Source organism: Diadema antillarum, unplaced genomic scaffold, assembly GCF_040938485.1.
Source record: "Diadema antillarum isolate AM-2024a unplaced genomic scaffold, OU_Dant_1.0 seq00000406_RagTag, whole genome shotgun sequence".
NCBI classification, from domain to species: domain Eukaryota; kingdom Metazoa; phylum Echinodermata; class Echinoidea; order Diadematoida; family Diadematidae; genus Diadema; species Diadema antillarum.
In genome coordinates this window covers 828,540-845,121 of record NW_027271394.1, presented here as the reverse complement: position 1 = coordinate 845,121, position 16,582 = coordinate 828,540, and the positions used below count along the sequence as shown (strand labels likewise).

At 39.9% G+C, this 16,582-nt stretch overlaps 1 protein-coding gene across 1 annotated transcript in view; it reads left to right on the top strand.

The window, feature by feature from the left end:
• The first annotated feature begins 973 nt into the window (after positions 1–973).
• LOC139732199 (nuclear receptor subfamily 6 group A member 1-like) overlaps positions 974–16,582 on the top strand; it is a 48,551-nt gene continuing 32,942 nt past the window's right edge. The window contains 1 exon segment of the mRNA XM_071643075.1: positions 974–1,049. Within this exon segment, the coding sequence (XP_071499176.1) occupies positions 974–1,049 (76 nt within the window).

The window sequence follows — 16,582 nt, the reverse complement described above, 5'->3', positions numbered from 1 at the left end:
AGGAGAAAGAAAGAAGCAGTGATATATTTTTACCTATCTTTCTGTCTGTCTGAGTCAAGACTCTAAGCTTTCGTTTCTATACAACTGGAATATAACGGAATGAAAGAAGGGAGGGGAACAAAGACGAGAGATTTCTTCCCCCAAACTAATCCCATTTACTAGTCGATTGTGCCAATGCTACGCGCCGGTTTCGCCGTGACGCTTCGGCGAGCGAGCGCTAAGGAGCAGGCTAGGATCTCTCCGTGTACAATGTCATGAATAAAGGGTATGCTATTACGTAACAGTGTAGGTCTTGACCCATCGCTTTCGCGGAGGGATGGTCAGTATCATCCCACACACAGGGACGTCAGCAGTAATTTAAATGGTCGTATTCCCCGCGGTTAGCTTGACGATCGCCAGCGTTTGAACTAAAAGTTGGGTGCTGATTTGACGAAGTCAACGGTGGTCGTGTGGACAGTGGACGGGGGCGTCAAGAAACGGTGATCGAAGGTGTTTGACAGATGACCACTGTACGCATTGACCAGCACCCCTCTCACAGATACAAGGTCTCGCCCGTAACCTTGATTCCCTCAGCTTCGCTGTGCAATTAAATCTATTCTCATCGCTTTGGAACGGTCTTGTCTGAGTGTATACCGTTTTTCCATTCCCACGTTTATCCTATGCGTGTGTGTATGGACTGTGTGTATGTATGTATGACCAATAATACAGTATTACGCAACAGTGTCTGCAAGTTGGAGGGGATGTCCAGCCGTGCTGGGGCCACAGTCGGTAATAATTAGAAACAGAGAGGCGAGCAGTGTCCGTCGACGGTGTACAATGCGAGAAGTCCAAGTCCAGTGAACGCTACAGGCTTTTCCTTCCTTTTTCGTTTTCGGGCTCGTTTCGCCACCATCAACGGCCTCGTCTTTGCCCGTCTGGGCCTACAGCGGAACTGACCCTGTCCCTGCCCCCTGGTCCGTCGTCAGGGCCGATCATGCTGCCGTACCCCCGATGGAATCCCTACTCGCTGGCCGGGGAGTCAACCCGACCGACTTTAGATCAAGGTGAGTGCGCTTGGTCGTCAATAAAAGTATCCAAAACGTGAATGTTTTACGCTGGCTGTTGTATGTTGCGTCTTTACCAACAGACGGTAATATAGCCACTGCATGCCGGGCGTCGTGCGCGTGTGGCTATTTTCTGTTGCATTCGCAATGAGGGGAAACATTAACTTCATGATTTGCCACATTTTTACTAAACAATAAATACCTTGTTTGAAGTTTAAGGGTGTCATTTCGAACTGAGCAGTTGGACTTTGACTTCAATGTGACGATGTATGTGGTAACTCTTGTCTACGTTTACGATCGAATGAGTAAATGTGACCATGTTTGCTGATATTGATAAGGCGTTCACCACACTTTTTTTTTAGTATCGTTACTCGGTCGGATGTAATGATCATGTTGTTGTGTTCAACATGTCCTGTAAAATTTTAGGAGTTTGTTTAAACTATTCTTTGACTCGATGGTTCAAAAGATGTCTTTGAACCAGCAAGTTGTGATCAAGCCATGTGTGTGTAAACACACAGCAACACCAAAATGATGTTGGGTTTGGTTTTGCCTACTACCGTGAATTCGCGGCCATTGTCGATGGGTATCACAGTAGATAAGGATGTGATCGTGAAAATGACAGTTTCGCTCTGCCCGTGACATGTACCTGAAGATAGCGAATAGATAAAACATAGTCTGCCCCGTGGTGGGTAGTATGCACTGACTTAAATTTTGTAGACATATAGGTACAAGTAAAGTGTGGTGGTAAACCACTTGTCAAAAATGATCAGAATGAAGAAGTCGATACTAAAGAGACAAACTAAAGTATTCCATACGTCGTGTCATCGCATGCGTGGAGACAACAGAGAGCAATCTTGAGCTTGTTATTACGATACATTGAGTATGACTCGTAAAACTTGCCAGTGCAGCGGAACAGCTATGCGGCACAGTGATAGATTGGGAAAATATTCGTTTCCCCGTAGAACCATTACGTGATCAGTCTTTTGGTGGTCAAACTTGACGAAGCAATATGGCAGCCCTCTCCCGCAACTCACTGACCAACCCATTGTTCCGAGAGTGGCTGTAGTTCCTGCCCCATTGAGTGAGCATTGATCGGGCAAGTCTCATGTTCATTGTTGCTCGCCTTAATCCTCCGGAGCTTGGAACCAGTTTCTAAGGAGCGCTGGTGTACCCACCGTAGTATAGCCAGGGAGGTGGGAAGAGATAGCTGTTAACCGTTATATTCAGGCAGCTGGAGTGAAGAGGCCCTGACTTAATCCCTATGGTCAATAACGCTGTTTTGCATTGAACTTGCGTTGCGTGTGTACGAACACTATACCAATGGCGCCAAACCGCTTCCTTGTTGGAGGGAAAGAGCCATAATCATTATCATGCGAAGGAAGAAGACTCCTTTTCAGACTCCCATTCCAGTATCCATCCCATGTTCTCATAAAAATCGCCTTCCGTTACGTTATAGTGATACACTGTTGTAAAAACTTCCTGCTCTATATAAGGTTGAAGCGTGATGTATCATTTTCTACGCCCCTGTCAGTGAAAGAGATTCCCATACTCCACTCCTATAGTGCTAAATAACACAATGAATGGCAATTCTATCGACTATGAAGATGATGGTGATATATACGAATGAGTATGAACACTCAATAGACTGATGGTATGTACAGATATTGATACTCCTATAAATGATAGATTTGTTTATTCTGATTTGAGCGATCAGTTTGACCAAGAAATTCTTTTTAGATACTCTGCAGAGGTCTCATGCAATGTACAAGCCGCCGATTGCAAATCTAATCAATTTCCATGCATTTGAAGAGCGTTACTATTCCCTGGTCCAGTTGGCAATCATAGTACGTTTAGATTGAATGAACACAATGCATGCAGTAGTAGATGTGCCACTGAAACCATACATGAAATGATGAAAGTAGATTAATGTGCTTTGAATGCCAATTGGCAAAGAACAAACAAACAAACAAACAAACAAACACAGAAAAAATATAGCGTTTTATAGACTCTACAAAGTTCCTGACCCTAGAAGGATATTTTTTTCGAGTTTTCAAGAAATAGTAATCGGAGTAGCACCAAAAACTGCACACTGGATATAAAATGTTTATATCATAGCCTCACAAGTATCCCAGTGATTTTTTTCACAAATCTTTACTAAATTGTCGATGTTTAAGTGAAATTAGCAAGAACAATTACGGATCCTCGTCAGCAAATGATTACAATCTAACCCATGAATAATGACTTCTTGGTGGAAAGTGTATAGTTTAAGTTGCTATGAATCGTCGACCTTAACATGATATCTAGAAAGTATTCTGAGCAAGGTAAATAGAGGTAATTAGTATTCTTGTGAGATTTGTGAGATGAATCACTACCTCATCCCATCTGCTCATTGATAGCGACAGAATATTGATATCAATATTTTGTGAGAAGGTGTGAAAGTCATAATTATGTATTTTTCCTTTGGTCTGATTTAAGTCAAATGCAGTTATACTGTTTGTTAGATATACTTTGTAATCTATCTGATCATGGAGATAATTTTCAGTTAAATCAACATATCGATAGAACCAAGCGAATCGGCTCTATCTCAGCTCTCTCTCTCTCTATCCCTCTAATGTATATGTTCTTTGTTATTCTGTTACTGAACTACATCCATTGCAGCCCATACTGTGTCCGACCTCGGTTTTTAACATGTTTAATGTTTAGTATGCATGTTTCTGTGGTAAACAAGAAATGCCAAACAATTTACATCTTGGAGTTTACTTCCTCTTTTAATCTTAAACATGTTCCATTTGCACATCCTTTTTTTTTCGACCGGCAAACTAGAACAGAAAAGTGGTTGTATAGGCACTAGATTTTTATTTGTTCTCCAGTGTTTAAAGACGAACACGTTGTAATTTAGGCACCAAGAAAAGGTATCATTCTTACATTCATTTATGTCATTTTCATAGGGCAAGCTGATATGCAAATATCTGCAAATGTATTAATTTTTTTTTAAAGATTAGGCTGAAATCATGTCATAACAGTGCAGTAAATATAATATGGAGGTAAATTTTATCATAGTCATATTGTACTAAGCTCAAAACATGCCTGAAAATAATCTCTTCGACTGAGCGGTGATAATAACCCATGCGAGCTATCAACATTTTATCATTAAAATTTTTAATGTTATTTGGTGGGCCTAGTCGGTAGTAACTGTCATAACTGTCATATATTCTAAAGGATTTCTAGTCCACTGTCGTCTCAAATCTACGTTCTATAGAATGAATGGTTCTCGTCAAGCGGAAAATCTACCCCTATTCATTCTCATTTTTTTTTTAATCATCCAGGAACGAAAGACGCACACACACACACACACAAAAATGGTTGTTGGCATCATTTTTCGAGAATTCTCTCACATTCTAAATATGTCTTGTCTTAATTTGTATGAACTCACCGATTTAATGGATTGAGTTTCTGCGCAAAGCGAGACCTACCCCTATCTGTTCTGATTTTTATCATCATTTCAAGATGAAGGACAAAATAACCGCAAAGAAATTTCTGTCAATTTCTTAAACTCCTTTTATCTGAATTTAAATGTTGAAATAGTAAACCAGACTATATCAAGACCTGAAACGTTCTTGAGGTTTAGAAATTGCTATTACTTGTTTTATTCAGATTAATTCTTGACATTCTTTACAGGTCTGTGCATTGAAACTGGATTATCCCGTTGTACTCTAATTTAGGTGTCAAGATAGGTAGGGTGAAATTTATTCAACATTCAGTTTATAATTATCAGATTTATTGAATCATGGTGATTGAATCCTGTGAATCAAAAGTGAATTCATGATTCGCAGCAATTTGAACCCTTTCCAGATTTCAATCAATTTATAGGTAATCCATGTCACGGGGATAGACCTGTAACGTGGGGGGGGGGGGGGAAGGGGGCAGGATCCGCTTTAACAAAATAAAATTTTACTTTTAAATACCTCTCTCCGTGCTTGTATGCAGGGGAAGGGTACAAGTATTTCCCTCCAAGAAAACCCCCTTTTAGACTCAGACATAGGCCTACATATTCAAATAATTTGATCAGTAAATGAGAAAATAATGCAGCAATTATGTTTTGTATTTTTACTTGAATAAATAACATACATATCGTCTATTTTAATGATTAACAACTTTCCACCCACGTAATAATCTACCCAAAGTGCTCAGCAATGTCAATTCTAAAAATTCAAAAGCTCCCTTGTGTCAGAGGGGGATACCCCTTCCACTCTTCCCCCCCCCCCCCAAAAAAAAAAAAGTCCTAAATAGTGCCACGCCCCTCCAGGATCCATGCCCCCGCTCGGTCGTTTCACTCAATCACAATGTTTAATTATTTCCAACTTTGAACCTCACCCCACTAATATGAAAGTTTGAGGAAAAATGGATTGTCCAAAAATTATGAATTGCTAAAGTTTTCGGCTGCCTGCCATGTCCTGCCAACTCTATACCGGAACGGCAGAAGAAAACGTGATGCCACATTACTCAAAAATAGAACGAAAGGAATAACAATTGAAAGGTCTCTCACAAATCTTCGAATTTGGTGGAAAGCACATCCACTAGACCTGTCACTGAGATATGTTACGGCAAATACCATTCTTAATGAAACTGGCTGAAAATTTCAGTGGTGTTCCTTTCGTATTTTTCTATATCCGTATAGTCAGTCTAGACATGAATATGCTGACGGACACTCTTTCATACCAAGAACAGAGATATAGATAGAGAGAGAGAGAGAGAGACAGAGGAGAGACAGAGAAAGAAGGGGGATCCAACTAATGGTTACTAGAGGTATGTAACTAAAATGACATCTATTTCTGTCTAGGTTAGATTTAAACTTCAGTAAAGATGAGTAATTTTATTTCATCTACCCTGTGGTTAGTCGAACAATCGAACAGACTTTGAGAAGTAAAAAAAAAATGAAAGAGGATGATTAAATGAAGCAGCTTCTTGCAGCAAAGTGAAAACGGCGCCAAGATGACAGGAGAAGAAATTATCAATGATGCAATGTGGTTGACACAGTCCTTCGCGGTTGGTCGATGTTACTCAAGTTGGGCGAGCGGATTAGCGCAAGAGCAGACAGAGCTGGGGTCACCATAGCAACGACTGCGATTAATGTGATTGCCAAAGACGACTCATGCTCCAAGGGCCTTGGATCAACGGGTGTGACGCAACGCCGAGTCATCTCACCGGCTGTCTAAATGTGGTGGCCTAGCAGCATCGTCATCTGTATCCTCCTCTTCTTCTTCATCATCATCATCATCATCATCATCATAATCATCATCATCATCATCATCATCATCATCATCATCAACATCAACATCATCATCATCATCATCATCTTAAGCTTCTTCTTCTTCATCCTCCTCCTCCTCATCATCATCATCAATATCATCATCGTCGTCATCAGCTGTGTTACCAATCATCCCATCGTCTTTCTCCTCTTTCTCCTCCTCCTCCTCCTCATCATCATCATCGTCATCATCATCATCAATACCATCATCATCACTATCAATATCATCATCACTTAGTCGACATCCTCCCTATATACACCCAGTAGTGTCAGTGTCATTGTTATCATTATTGTGTATTTCTCTGGAAAAGTGCCGTTTAATCGTTGGTGTTTCGCTAAGCTCCTAATATTGGACATGGATATAACTTGGAGCATCTCCATATTTTTTTTAACTCGTGTTTATGTGCATGGAAACTGTTTTACGAAGTTGACATCTTTTGTTATTTAATCCATATATTTGCATACTGATTCCGGCTATCAGAAGTTGCAACTTTACCCACCCTCGAATCCTCTATCAACATCTTACGAAGATGCAACTGGGCTGGATACGATTCGCCACCGTCTCCCGCTTTTGCGTCAATCCCAGATAAAAGGGCAACAGATTATATCTCCCTCCGATCAGCACCAGAATTCTTGTCTTCGGGGGTGCGCCTAGTGACTCCTTGGTGACATCTGGGCAGAGGGACCGACTGACCTCCTTAATGGGATGGAGGTGTGAGAAGTATCATCTTGTTAGTTTTCACCACTCGGGTGTTTCCGCAGGTGATAGCTAGTAGGACGGATGAGGTGTTCAACTGGATTTAGACGTAAGTCATCCAGTGAAAATCTAGTTCTTGGGGATGAGTTGTCGGTATATTAGGACAGATGTCGTTTTGGTGGTTCACCTGTCTGTTGCTGAGGCAGATGTTGGCGGGAAGATGCATTGTATGGTCAGATCAGAGCTATCACTCAACAGTTTGAGTCAGCATCGTCTGCCAAGTTTCTGGTTCCCGGCTGTCCTACTCCCCGAGAGGGAGAGAGGGTGAATCGATTGCACCTATATTAAGACTGGTTTCTTTTCGACACATTCCATGAAAGGAAATGTTAAAAAGTTGCACTTTACGAGGTTGAGCGAATATCAGCCATCGATGTCTTAGCAGTTAATCGGGCTGAGAAGACGGAATCACGTCGAGAAATATAGTTTGCGTTTGCATAATGCTTACCCTTTCTCTGTAAATTCATATCACACTGATTCTCCGCTAGAAAAGATATGAAGTGTGTTTTAGAACAGAGAGTAAGACCCATTAAAGGAAATTGCAGATGTCTAATCAACATCAGAACTTAGAAATTTGTTCAATTCGAAGTTTCACATGTTTTGACAAAGCAATTACTAGTATATGTTAGTGAATAACAGCCATTTAAATTCAGAGATTATGTTGTGTGCTCACTGTGTGCTCACATTTCAACGCCACACAAAACTCTACCGGATTTACTTATTCACAGGATGATAAAAGCGAAACTTATCCGCACCGAAGTGGCATTATGTTACGATAACCTGTTACTGATTCCCTTTTTTTTTCTTGAGAGGGGTGTGGGGCTTGGTTGTAGTTACTGAATCATCTTCTACGTTTTTCTTTATCTATCAAATTCAGCATGGAGGTGGTGTGGAATCAGGATTGAAATATTTATTTACGATTTTTTTTTTCATTTTTCTCTTATTGATGAAGATAGCCATTTATCTCTTTGCCTATTTGTTAACTCATTCATGAAGGAAAAGCTGTTTGGCATGAATAATGATGCTCGGTTAAAGTTAGAAATCTATCCTTTTTGTATTGTAGATCAAAAGTAAAACAGCCATGTAGGCGTCAGGTGGTATTAGACATGAATGATTTGCGGGGTTATAGAGATAATCTCGCCACTGCCGGATGAGCACATTTGTATCTCCATCTTGATAATTGCAATGAAGTGGATCACTTTGGTGTGGCGCCCCCATCAAGTTTTCTCGTCAGAGTTGATCTATCTCTTATTGTTTTTAACAGTTTGTTTTTGCCAGCGTGTGATAATCGCGACCTCGTAATTGGGTGAGAGTTATAAAGAGGGATTTCATCATGTGGAAATTCGCTGAATTTTGGGAGTCTCTCGCTTGATGTGGTTTTCGAGATTCCTTCTAATATACCTGATATCGTATGGTTGACCTCTGGGCCTCACATCTACATGCAACTCATACATACGTTACAATTAAACGTGACAATTAAATGACTTCTAAGTAGGTTATGGGTATCAATTAAACATGAGTTCCTTTACAATCATGGTCTCTCCTAGAGGCGTCTCTGTGACCCAAGCGAGAGTGCGATTTTCGGCTCGTTTTCCGCTGTTTCCTGACTTGGGAAGTTATAGCTTGTGTTCATTCCGACCAAATGCTCGCCTATGATTTGTTTTTCCCTACGTTCGTATAATTAGCGTTAATCTGACAGCGGTCTGTTTAGTCAACAGCGAACATTGTGTAGACCTTGGATGGAAATATACCCGTCCACCCCCTTCTGCCCGCCCCTCGCCTTTGGGCCAAACAGCAGGAGGGGTGGAACGACGCAATCTCTGACTCATGCTGGTCTTAACTCTCGTCTTGCCCTCCTAGAGCTATTTAAAACTTTTCCTCTCGCTTCACAAAACATAATTAAAAGTTGTTATGAGCAGAACATGGGCTTGCATCGAGTTGAAATGGAGGTATGTTCTTTTCCTCCCATTCTTCATTTGCGTCACTCCCCCCTTCCCCCTCCCTCCCTCCTCCCCCTCCCCCATCTCTTACTGTTTTCAGTAAAGATGTTAAATATTGGGAGCAGTGATTTAAAATGTATTGGTCAGTTGTATCACAAAACATCCTACCATATAAGAATTTCGCAATGAAGCATAAAATATAAGGAGATATCACAATTTTTCTCAATAAACCATAACTTTAGACGGTTTAGTCTAGAAACGCATTTATCGTAAGTATTGATCATATTTTGTATTTTTAGCAATACTTAGATTGATTACACTGATTCAAAATTTTACAGTAGTTGGTCCTATCCCTAATTCACATTTTAGAACTATTTTGAAGCACTAGAGCAGAGTTTTTGTTTCATCTGCAAATGGCAAATAACACCTTTAAGTCAGCCTCAAAGAAAACTGAACCCCAATTCAGTCATCGTCACTTCATTTTATAACCTCTCTCCACATTTCTCTCTCTCTAGTCTTTCTTTGAATATTCCTATGCATTTTATTATTATTGCCCCATGCCCGGTTTATGCATAAACAATTGTTTATGTCTGAGCACAGCTACGAATGGAGCAACCTGATATGTTTAATGTCACGTATATATCTGAGGATTTGCTGTTTATTTTATATACTCCTCCTTCTCTCGTCCCGCCACTACAAAACAAACAAGCAAATAAATAAGCAATATATTGTTCAATCAACACGATGTACGTCACAGTGCAATTATGCATCTCTGTAACTTTATGATATTTCATATCGGCATAGAGCAACGCAGCGTCCTGCTGTGTCGATTGATGGCGGGTGCCCCATTCATTCCTACCAAGAACCGCCATGAACGCTTCGGAGAACCAGCATTCTTGCAGCGCTCAATTGCTGGGACGTTGATGTGTATTGTGGGTGCCTCATTCAAGGTGGACAACAAATCAAGCACTACCCGTGACGTGTTCGGGAGGGACAAAGAAAAAGTTGATGTCCTGGTCGTTGAACGCTCCGAGGAAAGCTTGGACATGGATAGAGAAGAGTGAGAATAAGGAGGAAAAATACTCTTGCCGTAATTACTTTGACCTTACTGTTACGAGGAATGCGCAACAGCGCTGGTCAATCCTCTAGCACGATTTGGCGAAGGAAAAAAAAGGAGGGGAAAAAAAACATCATTCATGTCGAAAAACTTAATTCCATCCACACTCAGAGACGACCGCAAAGAATGAGGCAGAGGTAAGAGCGGTGTCCTTCACGCTTCGCTTTGAGGTTGAAGTTCGGCTTTTCGGAGAAAGAGTGGACAAACAGAGAATCCCTCTGGATCGCAGAAATGGGCCTCCCGGATGGTTTCGTTTTGTTCCCTCCTCGTGATCGGGGGAGTAATGGTCAACGCTAACAAACCTAATGAATGGTCACTGACAAGTCATTAAAAAGTCATTTTCGTTAAGTATTCCCCCCCCCCCCCCCTCCACTTGCTTCTATTTTGGAAAGGTACGACTTCTAACCATTATGTGCTCAAACTCTTTAGAGCTACCTATCGGCAACCGTCTATTGATTGCCTCACAAACATCTGTCTTACGGTCAGTTTACAACGGTAAAAAACTCCAAAGCCATTACTTTCACGATATTCTGATTTTGATGGGGTCAAGCCATGGCGTTAGAAACGCGTAAGTTTGATTGGAATCAAAACAATCGGAAAGATATCAAGACGAATTCATAAAATCAATGATTTTTTTTTTTTTTTAGGGTTGAGCTACGGTAGAACTAATACGACTCTTTTCACTACACTGCGTGTTTCTTACATGTCACTACGTCATACAACTCGAGCTTGCTTGAGTGATGCGGTTTTTTATAATACGCCTCTCATATCAGATCGATTGCAATTCGCCAAGTTTCACCAAACTGTTCATCTGTGGGCGTAGGTAACATGAATCATCGGAATGATATGTGTTGTTTCGAGTTCTAGATTGATAAGTCACGATATATTGTTTTATTAATATCTTCCGTATCACTTTCTTTCATTTCTTTTTACATTTTCAAAAGCCTCCACATTAAAAGCTGCAATGTAAAAATGAGATCCTGCGGAGTGACCAATAGCCTATTATATACATGGTATTATGCTCTTTTCCTTCTATACTTGAATTATCATAAGAACCACAACAGATATGTTATTGTTTTCCTGTTTAACTCCCCTAACGTCTGAAAAATATCTCCTCGACTGTTCTGATGTTCTCAGAGAGAAAGTGATCTCCGTCATCAATACGTAGCCACGTGACTAACATGACGTCAGATTAGCACTTCGTTTTAACAAAATGATCAGACGTCCATAGTCTGCACCTGTATGCAAACAAGACCTTGTTTCATTTGGGAAACCATGTGATCAGCGGGTCATGTGACCCCCCCCCCCCCCCCCCCCGACCTCCTAGTTACAATTTATTGTATTCATCATGCAATATGTGCAAGCAGGAATCCCTGGTGCAAGAAACTCTCTTTGTACGGTTCGTAATAGACGGAACACCACATGTAAACGAAGGATCCCAACTTCTGGTCAGCTCCGGTTAAAGTGATGATGTACTTTTGGTTGAGATGGTTTTCACTTTTTTTTTTGCATGATAATTAGAAACCCCTTACGATCTATTAAAGAGCATACAATTCTAAGAGAACTCCATTTATTTGATAAAAATTGGTTCTGAAATATCCCCAAACAAAGAGGTCCAAATAAAAGGTGGGCCTCACCCTATATTAGGACTACTTTGATTTATTTTGTGTTTGGGGTATCTCAGCCATTTCAAAACCGATTTTTATCAGGCAAACTTTGAATTCCTCTCCGAATTGTATGCTCTTCAACATTTCATTCAGTGGTTTCAAAGTATCTTGCAAAAACTTAAAAGCTGAATCCTCACCTCAACCAATACTATACCATCCCTTTAAGTTGACTGTATGTAGAATGATAACTTTGGAACTTTGAGAGATTGTTACGATATAGTGAAAATGGTGGTAACAACATCTCAATTAAGAAAATTGCCTCACAAGTAGCTCATTTGAATACCTGTACACAAATTTCAAAATATCCCCTGCTGACGTGCATTCACGATGAAAAGCTGTTGACCTTGCCTCAAAGTATTGTTGTGTTCAAATAGTCTAACACCGTTGATTTTTACGGTGGAGGGGTTTTAATCGCTAAATAATCTACCATAAAGCAGCCTGACTCAAATAGCATTTTGTTGTTGTTGTTTTTGCAAATCAGTGGGGGTTGTTATTCGATGATTTTACTGCATTACAACATATATCACTATTCCACGAAAGCACGCGAAGCATCAAAATTTCAGAACTTTGAATACTATACATGCCCATTGTTGGTGAAATTTTAACCACCATTCTGTTTGTTAGAATATTGACTCCACACGGTGAAGTCAACTCTTGGAGTATGGCGTAGGCTTCCGTCAAGGCTCATTACTCAAACATACCACATCATACAGTACTATACACTACTACAGAAATGGGATTTAAAACCGCTAGCATGCCCCCTTTTCTTTACGGATGAAGACGCTTTCTAAAGCGAGGTGCAAATCGAGATAAGCAATAATACCATGGTTACAATATAATTACATGAAGACCTTAGAATATTTCAGTTCACATAGTTTGTATTTCGAATATGATTTTCATTGAGTAACATGTTATCTTCTTGGTAACTCAATGTTGCCATCATTTTAGTCTGTATACAATGTGGTCCCAGCGATGTTATGATAATCATGCACAGGACATTCTTAGTCACGTATTGTTGTCGTGTATATTCAGGACATTCGTTTTAGAGTAAAGTTCTACATTTTCATTTTTTTTTCTCCCTCTCCTCCTCCTCCTCTTCTTCTTCCTCTTGTCCTTCATTATCATCTTTCGGCTGTATAGTTTACATTTATGATGTTGTTGCTGCATGGCAAGTCAATGGCTAGGTATACAGTAGTCAATCAAAATGAAACGTTGACGGAATTCTCCTCCATTTCCTCTTTAATTTACATTCCGTGCCATCTTCAGAGCTCAGCCCAAATGAGAAGATGTCTCAAGAAAAGCGGATTCACTCCTCTTCTACGAGATAGAGAGCCAACAATCCACAATTTTTTCCTGGTGTCCGCAAGACTTGGAGGCGTTTCATAAAACTGCTCTTAAAGTTACGAACGACTTAAGAACAGCTGGCGATCAGTTCTTGTGCTGCATTATTGAAATTCTCATAAGTATAGCATATCAGAACGTGTTCCAGTCGTTCTTAAGTCGTTCGTAACTTTAAGAACAGCTTTATGAAACACCCCCAGGAATGTCATGTACCCAGAGGAATTTGCACGGCGAGACACTTTAAGGTGATTGCCTCATCGATGGTCGTACTTTGGATAAGAACGAATGGACGCTGTTAGGTGTGGTCCTTAAAGGAATGGTATAGTACTGGTGGGGATGAGGATTAAGCTTGTAACTTTTTGCAAGGTATTAAGAAACCACTTGTGAAATGTTACAGAGCGTACCATTCTAAAAGGAATTCAACGTTTATTTGATGAAAATCGGTTTTGAAACCTCTCAAATATCCAAAAAAGCGAGTAAAACAAAGAAATCCTAATAAAAGGTGGGTTCCACGTTTTATTGAAATGACTTGTTTTGGATATCTCAGTCATTTCAAAGCCAATTTTCATAAAATAAGCGTTGAATTTCTTTCGGACTTACATGCTCTTTCACATTTCATATGAGGTTTCTCATCTCACCAAATAGAAACAAGAAGTCAGGTCTTGACCAAAACTATTCCATCCCTTTAGAGGGCTAAACGGTGTCAGGAACTTTTTTTATAATACAACAATCCAATTGTTTTACATTTCTAAGCAATTGAACTAAAAAAAAAATAGATTATGTTCCTAAAGGTGTCTTCCCATTCAAACGATTCATCATGCATCCTCAATATCGTGCCATTAGAAGGTACCATTGAGAGCCCCAAAATTTTGCAGTGAAAAACACCAACTATTTTGGGGAATTGCCGACCGAAGGGAAGGACATACATACAATGAGAAGGGCGCCCCACCCTGTTCTCTGCAGCAGCATTTTCGTCAAAATATTTTGCGGATGGTGAATAATCCTGATAAAACTTTGTCCTTTAGTTTTATCGCGACAAAAGAAAAAAAAAGATCTCATTGCAAGTCTTAGGCGAAATTGGCTCTTCAGTCATATTCCTTCAAGCTGAACGTATTTGTTTGTGATACGTTCCTTTTTTGTGAAAGAAAAGCTATAATCTTCTTATATTTTCCCCAAGTCAAAGAGATGTAAACAAGCACTCTTCCAAGTGGATGGTTCGAGTCAAATCTCTTAGAAAGAGAGAGAGAGAGAGAGGGGGGGGGGAATGGGATCAAAGCTGATTGTTATGAAGTAAAAAACATGTTTGAAAGCAACGTATGACAATAACGCCGTGTCATCAATTTCATTTTTTCTTCTTTTTTTTTTCTTCGAATTCTGAATAACTATAGCTGACAGTCGAAGTTGATTTCTGGCATATAATTGCTTGTTTTTCTCATTTCATCCCACTTACACTGACTTAAGACTTTGAAGGAGTAGGCTAAGTCATACATGTATCACACACTTTTTAATCTAGAGGCTACCCTGGGTAAAGAAGACTTTGTTATTGTTATTATCATCATCATCATTATTATTATTATTATTGTTATCATTATTATTTGTAATGCGTTTAATCTGTGCCCTAACAGTCAAGGTGCCAGGCGATTTATAATGCATAATACACAAGAAAATAGAAGACAGTAGACCTACAATGCAACAAAACGATAGGACAAAATCGCCAAATTTTGTAGCGTTGAATGATCGATTCCACAGAAGTTCACATAGGGGTGGAGGTTGGCATACCTGTCATTCGATGGCTGGTCTGTTTAGAAGGGGACACGGGCGGGGGGGGGGGGGGGGATTTGAATTCATGCTATACAATCTTGTTACTTTGATAAATACTTTGATAATGTTAAGATGGAAGGCAGACACAGTTTGATTCTTGCACCACTGGCTATGGTATGCCACATATGTTTGAATTCACATTTAAACAGCATGGATCAAGGCGGCGGTTTGAATAGGTTTATTTGTCCGCGGAGTGGACGAAATGCGATTTTGAAGTGGCGATCGACCTAGAGATTTCAAAGAGTGGAACGGATCCACCAAATGAGCATGATAAATAAACCTGAATGGAAATGGATTTATTTTCAAGAGATTAATCACGCCTGATAGATTTATGGAGATATTATTGCAGACGGAAAGAAGAAGAAGAAGAAGAAGAAAGGAAGATATTCGCAGTCTTTTAATTTGACTCGGAAAAAAAAAGATGGTGCCTCTAACCTCGCGTATCAAATAATACAGATTAAAATTATGTGATCACATTCAAAGAACGGGTTCTACGGGTTCTCGTCAGATTACTGGCTGTCCTCGCTGGGAGACGATGGTCATGTGGCGATGCCGAAAACGCCAGGAGGCCACACATATTTGGCACTTTCTTGAATTGAAATGACACGGCGCAAAAATAATGTAGGCAAATCATATTCGAGGAATGATACATTAGATATAACCTCCAAGATTCATTCTTTTATGGTTGTTGTTGTTGTTGTTGTTGTTGTTGTTGTTGGTGGTGGTGGTGGTGGTGTTTTTGTTGTTGTTGTTGAATTAGTTTCATCAAGCACACGGTAGGGAGGACACAGCTTGTTTGTCTGTTTGGCGGTGCGTTTGTACGACTGGCAATGTTTGGTGCAATTCTGGATGTTTGGAAGTTCTCTATACTTGCTAAAAAACAAATTATCGTCAGCAGCAGACGAGAGATAGAAAAATGGGTGCCTAACTACTAGTATATACCAAGCCTTCTGTCTGTATACGGATTAGAAATGAAGATTTTATATACGAAGATTTTATAATATATGCCAGCTTCGAGTTTAGTGTGTACGTGTGTGTCACACACAAACACACTGCTATAGCTTCTGACCATTCGAGCGTTTAGAATTTAGGGTTTCTGGGACGAACACTGAACTAGGGCTTACTAAAGCTCAGTCGGCAGAGCACCGGGCTAGCAATCCGGAGGTCTCGGGATCGAATCCCGGTGGAATCCCATTTTCTTTGCTCAATTTTCCATTGATTTTAGATTGACGTACATTTCATGCTTGCCTTGTTATTCCCCTTATTTCAGCAGTGAGTGTTTGATCGTTTGGAATATCATTCTACTTATCATTACTTATGTCAATGCTTCCGCTCAAGGTTGTAAATCACAATCATATCTGATGAGGTGTTATACATATATATATATATATATATATATATATATATATATATATATATATATATATATATATATACATATATATAAAGGTTCGTCAGTACTTAACTGCTTGGGGTTGCGATCACTAGGAAACTGATAGCATATGGGGATATATTCATATACACAAGCTGTCTGCATTATCTAAACCTGTGAATGAAAGAACAATGAAAAAGCACTACATAGAATTTCTCT